At 39.2% G+C, this 6,754-nt stretch overlaps 1 protein-coding gene across 1 annotated transcript in view; it reads right to left on the reverse strand.

Moving 5' to 3' along the window:
* Nucleotides 1-5,263, reverse strand: part of il19l (interleukin 19 like) — a gene marked incomplete at its 3' end in the record, with an annotated part of 9,412 nt that extends 4,149 nt beyond the window's left edge. The window contains exons 1-6 of the mRNA XM_068595136.1: nucleotides 5,171-5,263; nucleotides 4,498-4,677; nucleotides 4,326-4,388; nucleotides 4,059-4,211; nucleotides 3,905-3,967; nucleotides 3,022-3,088 (exon numbers count right to left, since the gene is read on the reverse strand). Of these exons, the coding sequence (XP_068451237.1) occupies nucleotides 3,022-3,088; nucleotides 3,905-3,967; nucleotides 4,059-4,211; nucleotides 4,326-4,388; nucleotides 4,498-4,662 (511 nt within the window). The remainder of the gene's footprint in view (nucleotides 1-3,021; nucleotides 3,089-3,904; nucleotides 3,968-4,058; nucleotides 4,212-4,325; nucleotides 4,389-4,497; nucleotides 4,678-5,170) is intronic.
* Nucleotides 5,264-6,754: the final 1,491 nt, after the last annotated feature.

Raw genomic sequence — 6,754 nt, forward strand, 5'->3', positions numbered from 1 at the left:
GACACTTCCTGCTATTTTTTTTTTATGATCATTAGCATTGCTATTAGCATTGCCAATACCACTACTGCTTCTATTATCATTATTACTCTATTGCATCCACTGTTACTGCTATTTTTGGTTCTTTTTCATCATGCCTACTACTTATTATATTAATAATTTCTGTTATATTCATTGAATGTGCTGTAACTCTGTTTATATTGTTCATTCTGTACACATTTATTGCACTTCTGTCCATCCGGGGAGAGGGATCCCCCTCCTCTCTACTGAGGATGTCCTATTTGTACAGATTGTAAAGTCTTCTGGGGCAAATTTGTGATTTTGGGCTGGATTGAATTTAAATATAATTAAGTCCCAAAACAGATCCCATGAGGTGGTGACTATATTGTTGCTGCTCTTTTGCATTATGATTAATAAATACCAAAATAAGGTACCAACAACATTGTTTGTGAATTACACATCAAATAACCATGAATGCTTAAAAGCAATTAGATTATCATTAAAAAAAGTTAAATACAATGTCTTACTCTTCAGCACCCTCTGCAGGCTCCTGTGAGTATTTCAGTAAGTGATTACTCAAACAATTCACCATTGTTCTCTCATCCAGTGACAGCGCTGCACAGAGCTGAGGACATTTATTAATGCAACATAATGCCTCTTTTTAATAAAAACATGGGTTATCACTAAATACCACATTGACATATGTCATAACCAGGAGTAAGAGCCCTGTGTGTGGAGCTTGCATGTTCTGTGTCTGTGGATTCTGCGGGTTCTGTGTTCCTCCCTCTGACTAAAGACGTGCAGTTTAGATTCATTGCGGACTCTAAATTGCCAAAATGTGTAAACCTGATTGTTTTTCTAACAGAGTGTGTAACCTCACATCATCCATTGCCAGCTGGGTTTGGCTCCATCTCTCTGTAACCCTGAATATGACACGCGCTTACAGATTATGGATGAATGTATATATGTCCTTTCTGGATTTCATGTGATCACATATATTGACTAAAGTTGGATGAAAAGCTTTCTGATGTTGTTATGTAATATATGTTAGTGGTGTAATGTACAAAATGCATCACTATATATATATAATTAAACATAATATATATTGCTCTAATGAAAGTACTTTCGCTTCTAAATATATTTTGATGCTAATATCTTTGTACAATATGTAACTTTTACTTGAATCATATTCTGAATGCAGGATTTTAAGTTGCTCTGCTGAACGTCTATAAGAAGTTTACAAAAGTAGATCACAGCCCTGCTGCTGGCTGTCAGCGGTGTAAAATACACAAGTAAAAAGAAATATAAATGTACTATAATGTCCTTTTATGTATGGTAATGGTAACTGATGTATCATCCAGAAAGAAAATCCAGTTGTTTTATGGAAATAAAGATGCACGGTAGCTGTGGAATTACTCCGCCGTGACACTAATGAGGATATGATGCACAACTAAAACAGTTTATACTTTGATAAATGTATTATTTGATAAACAATATTAAACATATTGCAAAAATCAAGCACATCTGCTCTCCAAAAAGGTGAAACAAGTCGATGTGTGTTACTTCTCCACTAAACAAAAATGTCTTTTAAGACTCCACAAATAATATATTATTTTTTTTAATGAAAATGTTGTATTTTTATTTTTTGGGATGATGCATGAATATTAATATTTCAATAATTATATAATTAGTTCATAATAATGTCATAGTACATTATACTGTGCCTTTTGTATGACATATTTTACTACTTTTTAAGTAGTAGTAATCCGGGGGAGTCGCCCACTGCTGGTTGTGTGTGTGTGTGTGTGTGTGTGTGTGTGTGTGTGTGTGTGTGTGTGTGTGAGTGTGTGAGTGTGTGTGAGAGAGAGAGAGAGAGAGAGAGAGAGAGAGAGAGAGAGAGAGAGAGAGAGAGAGAGAGAGAGAGAGAGAGAGAGAGAGAGAGAGAGAGAGAGAGAGAGAGAGTGTGAGAGAGAGACACTATCTGACTTAACACACATCTTTGTGTTGGAAGGAAACACTCAGTCAGTGGGTGAGAGTACTTTTTTAAAATTTATTAAAGTTTAAATTAAATAATAACAATGAATTTCATTTTTAACACACTTTTCTTTCAAAAGAAAGTACAGTAGTAGTGATGCTAGTACTGGTAGTCATGGTATATAGTAAAACTAATAAAAACATAGTTAAAACATGAAGCAACCCTATCACTTTTAAATAAATTATAGCACACATAATATTTTTAGTCTGAAAAATAACCTTAAATTATAGTAGAAGCACACATACAATATAACTCATATGTATTTCTGATAAATATCTAGTAAGTAATAGCAGTAGTAGTAATAGTATATAGTAAAACCCATAAAAACATAGTTAAAACATAATTAAAGCAACCCTATCACTTTTAAAATACACTTTAGCACAAACAAAAACCTTAAATTATAGTAGAAGCATACATACAATATAACAGATGTATATTTCTGATAAATAATAATAATAAATATTATAGAATAAACTGTCCATAAGTTAGAGGATGAATTACATTAAGTTAATTCAAGTACAAAAATGAGAAATGTAGACTACAATTGCAAGTGAATGCACAAACTCTCCCTCTGCGTACGAGTACGGTGAACAGTAAACATGGCGGACGTTAGCTTCGGGGACGTTAGCTCTCGGGACGTTATCTTTGGGCGATGTTAGCTTTAGGGACGTTAGCTTTGAGGGCGTTATCTTTGGGGACGTTATCTTTGGGGACGTTAGCTTCGGGGACGTTAGCTTCGGGGACGTTAGCTCTCGGGACGTTAGCTTTGGGCGATGTTAGCTTTAGGGACGTTAGCTTCGGGACGTTATCTTTGGGGACGTTAGCTTCGGGGACGTTAGCTTCGGGGACGTTAGCTCTGGGGACGTTAGCTTTGGGCGATGTTAGCTTTAGGGACGTTAGCTTTGAGGGCGTTAGCTTTGGGGATGTTAGCTTTAGGGACGTTAGCATCGCGGCGTTGAGGTCATGGTGCGTTCATGCCATCGTCCGGCCCTCCAGCCACTCCAGCACCGTGTCCAGCTCCCCCACGGCCTTCTGGGCAGCCTGGGCGATGTCGAGCTGCGCAAAGGAGAGAAAGATGGAGGAAGGAGAGAGAGAAGAGTGGATTTAAGTATGAGCATAACTGTACAACAGCTTCCTTTCAAAATAAAAGTTCTTTTTGAAAAGAAACTTGTAATATGTTTCCAAATTTTTCAAAGAAAATGAGTTATTTTTCAATCAAGATAACATGAAATAAATCATAAATACACTCTATACATTGTTAATGTGGTAAAAGACTATACTAGGTGGAAACGTCTGGTTCTTAATGAAATATCTACATATAGGTGTATAGAGGCCCATTTCCAGCAGGTATCACTGATGTGTTCTGATAGTACATTGTGTTTGATCATCGCCTTAAAAGGCTAATGGATGAGTAGAAAACCCTTAAAAAAAATTAAAAAACATTGAAAATCCTTAAAAAACCCTTTAAACCCCTTGAAACTCCTTGTGCAGTGATGTAACACAGCTAAAAACAGCTCTGCTGGTGAGAGAAGCTATAAAACTGTTCTTCCTTTGAGCTAGTTGAGTATCTGGAGCATCACATTTGTGGGTTCATTATGCTTACATACCCATAAGAACCTGAAAATTTGTCTGGGTGACACCCAAACTTTTGATTGTTAGTGTAAATATTCATATTGATGGGATTTTGATTTGATGGGTGGCTTTATTTTTGCAGGCCACATCTTTTTCTTGTAAGATATTAGTAAGTAATACATAATATATTCAAGCTAAATAACCGTAGACCAAACTGACCAAGACATCATTTTAAAAAGTGAATTAAACTGCAGACAGCTGTGTGAATGTGGATGTTCAGTGAGATGTTAAACGGCGTACCTTGATGAACTCGGCATGCAGGGAGTCGATCTTTCTCTGTGTGTCTTCTTCACAGTGGCAGTGCTGCACAGAGAAGATATTTATTAATACAACGTATTGCTATATTTTAATCAAAACACTTTTTCTCTCCAATGAACAGAGTTATTGAACTTACACATTTGTGAATATCCTTCCTGATGCTGACGAAAGCGTTGGCCAGAGCGCTGGAGCAGCGCTGATGCTGCGGCTGAGACGAGGCGTAGTTGCTGAACACTCTCTCGACGTAGAAGCGCAGCACGAGACGCAGGAAACAGCACGTCTGACCAACCTGAGGGAGACACACGGAGGTCAGGTTATAGCTGTCGTCTCACACATTCATGGGCATGCCCGGTTTAGCACATAGACTTAGGAAAACATCTGAAACACGGGGGGAAAGACTCACCTGAACGTGGTTAATCAAGGATCTGTCCAGAAGTCTCACTCCAATGGCGCTGTCACTTTCCATCTGTAATGCAAAGAACCAATGAGAGTCCATCCCCTGTATCCTGGATCAAGCGTCTGCATTTGTTGATTTCTACTATTCATTTTTGCGTCAGTGCCTTTGAAGAACTCACCGCAGCTGAGCGTATGTCAGTGTAATATTTGCGCAGCTCGTGCATGTGCACGTTGACAGAGCAGCTCGCCAAGCTCAGAGTTCGGCTTTCCCCGAGTTCACTCAGACAGCTGAGCAGCAGGAGCAGGCCGAGAGAGCCAGTCAGCATCTTCATCATCATCATCATGGTGGTGGTGGTGGTCTGGTGGGAGAGCTGACAGAAACATGTTGCTTGTTAAAATATCGCCAGATTAATTAGTTAGGATTACTGTCTGTGTTGGTACAAATCATCCAGGGACTTCTTAAATTATTTTAAGGCAATTCTATCCATATAGCGACATCTTTTTGATCAATTAGGTCCATAAAATGTGAAAAAAATTCTAAGTCATATATTCCTAATTTTGTTTTTTTGTGTCTTGTGACTCAATTTATCTAAAAAAAAAAAAAGATACAAAATAGAGAAAAGCATCACATTTCAGAAGCTGCAACCAGCAAAAGTTTGGCATTTTGCTCCATAAATGACTTTTAATGGATCAATTATAAATGAACTGTCTTGAATTATGTCGATACGATGCCATAATCATTGTATACATATTAAACATGTGAAATACACCTAAATATGACAATATTTAGGGATAAGCTCTCATCGTACTGTCTTATCTCATTTCAAAAGCACCACCTGTGCTAAGACTCACCTGTGAGTGTTATTCAGAGGAGGAAGAGTCCTGGAAGAGATGTGCCTCTGAGTCTCCATCCTGCCTCCTCTTATACTGGTGTACAGGGGGATTTTTTTTCACCAGGTGCTGCATCACTTGCAGACACACACTCATGCACCTGCACATGCAGTCGTACCCGTACGCTAATTGCTTTACAGGAGGAGGAAGCACGTCGCAATTAAAGGAACTGATGCCTCTAAACCTGATGAGAAGAAAAGGAAATATTGAATATTTCCTCATCTTGATGTGTGTGTGTGTGTGTGTGACGTATTCTTTGTAGAGGAAAAACTTCTCTGACAGTGATGTAATTGTCGGTTGAGTCACTAAAATTCTTAGAGCGTCATCATGTTATTACTCTGCAGCGCTAATTTATTGGGACGCATTCAAAAGTACGTGTTGCATCATTTCGCCGATGACCTATTACGATGTAATTATTGTTTTGCGGTGAACAATGGGTTGTGTTTTTTGCACCAATAAAAAAAAAAAAAGTTGTGTTCTTGTAGATCTGACCGATCACCATGTATGCTCTCAAAATGCTGTTTAAACTTTGTGCCAGACTGGAAACAAATATTGTTTCCCCAGAGGATCTCTGACAGCCTGTGACATCACTCGAGTCAGACGAGTCCTGATCGGAAACACCTACGGGACCTGATCAACTGCTTTTGGCCAGGTGAACTTGTGATGACGTGAATGGTGGAAAGAATCCTCGGGAAGTACAACGGGAAACAGGATTAACCTGTGTTAATGGAACAGATATATATATAATTATATAATAGCAATATAAATAGTGAAGTGAAAAAATTCCAGATTCCATACTACGAGAGAAGGTAAAAATAGGTGCCAGAAATTCCCAGCTCAGGAATGTTTCGTGCTTGTTTCTGACCACTAGAGGTCGCCAGAAATCAATTTGAAGGTAGAAAATCTTCTGATGATCCAGTTCACAAGTCTGCAGAATATATCAGTGCGTTTACATGATGGTATTAATTCAAATCTTGCTTTAGTCGGTCTATGCTCTCTTTCGGGGCAACTGCTGTTATCCTAATATACATGGCAGTGAATAAATCGAATCATTGGCCGAATGCATGTCATATCCGATACGATAGGTGGCGCTGTTTTCATTACATGTCGTGGTGATACAGCCATCTCCGCTTGACCTCTTCACTCTTCATAATGGAGAGAACCCCGCTAGCTTCGGTGGTTGTCGGGGAGCTAGCGGAGAGCAAACGGTGAGCTAGCAGCAGCGCTAGCTGGCTACATCAGGGAGCTAGTAGAGACACCCACCGAAGGTAGTATCGGCTCGTAACCCGACTTTTACGTTTGTTTGTTTCTGCCGGCCGTGACAACTTATCGTCTCTTTCGACTTCCGGGTCACGACCTGGGAGGGAGGGAGGGAGGAGGCGGCGGGATCTTGAGCATGCGCATAAACGCTTTGTCCAGTTCCGATCCGATTCAGCGTTTACATGCAGCGTTATTCGAATTATCAACCGAGTCGAATCGAGTTATCCAGGGGTGTTAATCGGATCGTAGTCGGACCGCAGTTATTCGAATAAAGGTGTTTACATG

Source organism: Clinocottus analis, unplaced genomic scaffold (assembly GCF_023055335.1).
Source record: "Clinocottus analis isolate CAN_PGR_092001 unplaced genomic scaffold, fCliAna1.0.p SCAF_3, whole genome shotgun sequence".
NCBI lineage: Eukaryota > Metazoa > Chordata > Actinopteri > Perciformes > Cottidae > Clinocottus > Clinocottus analis.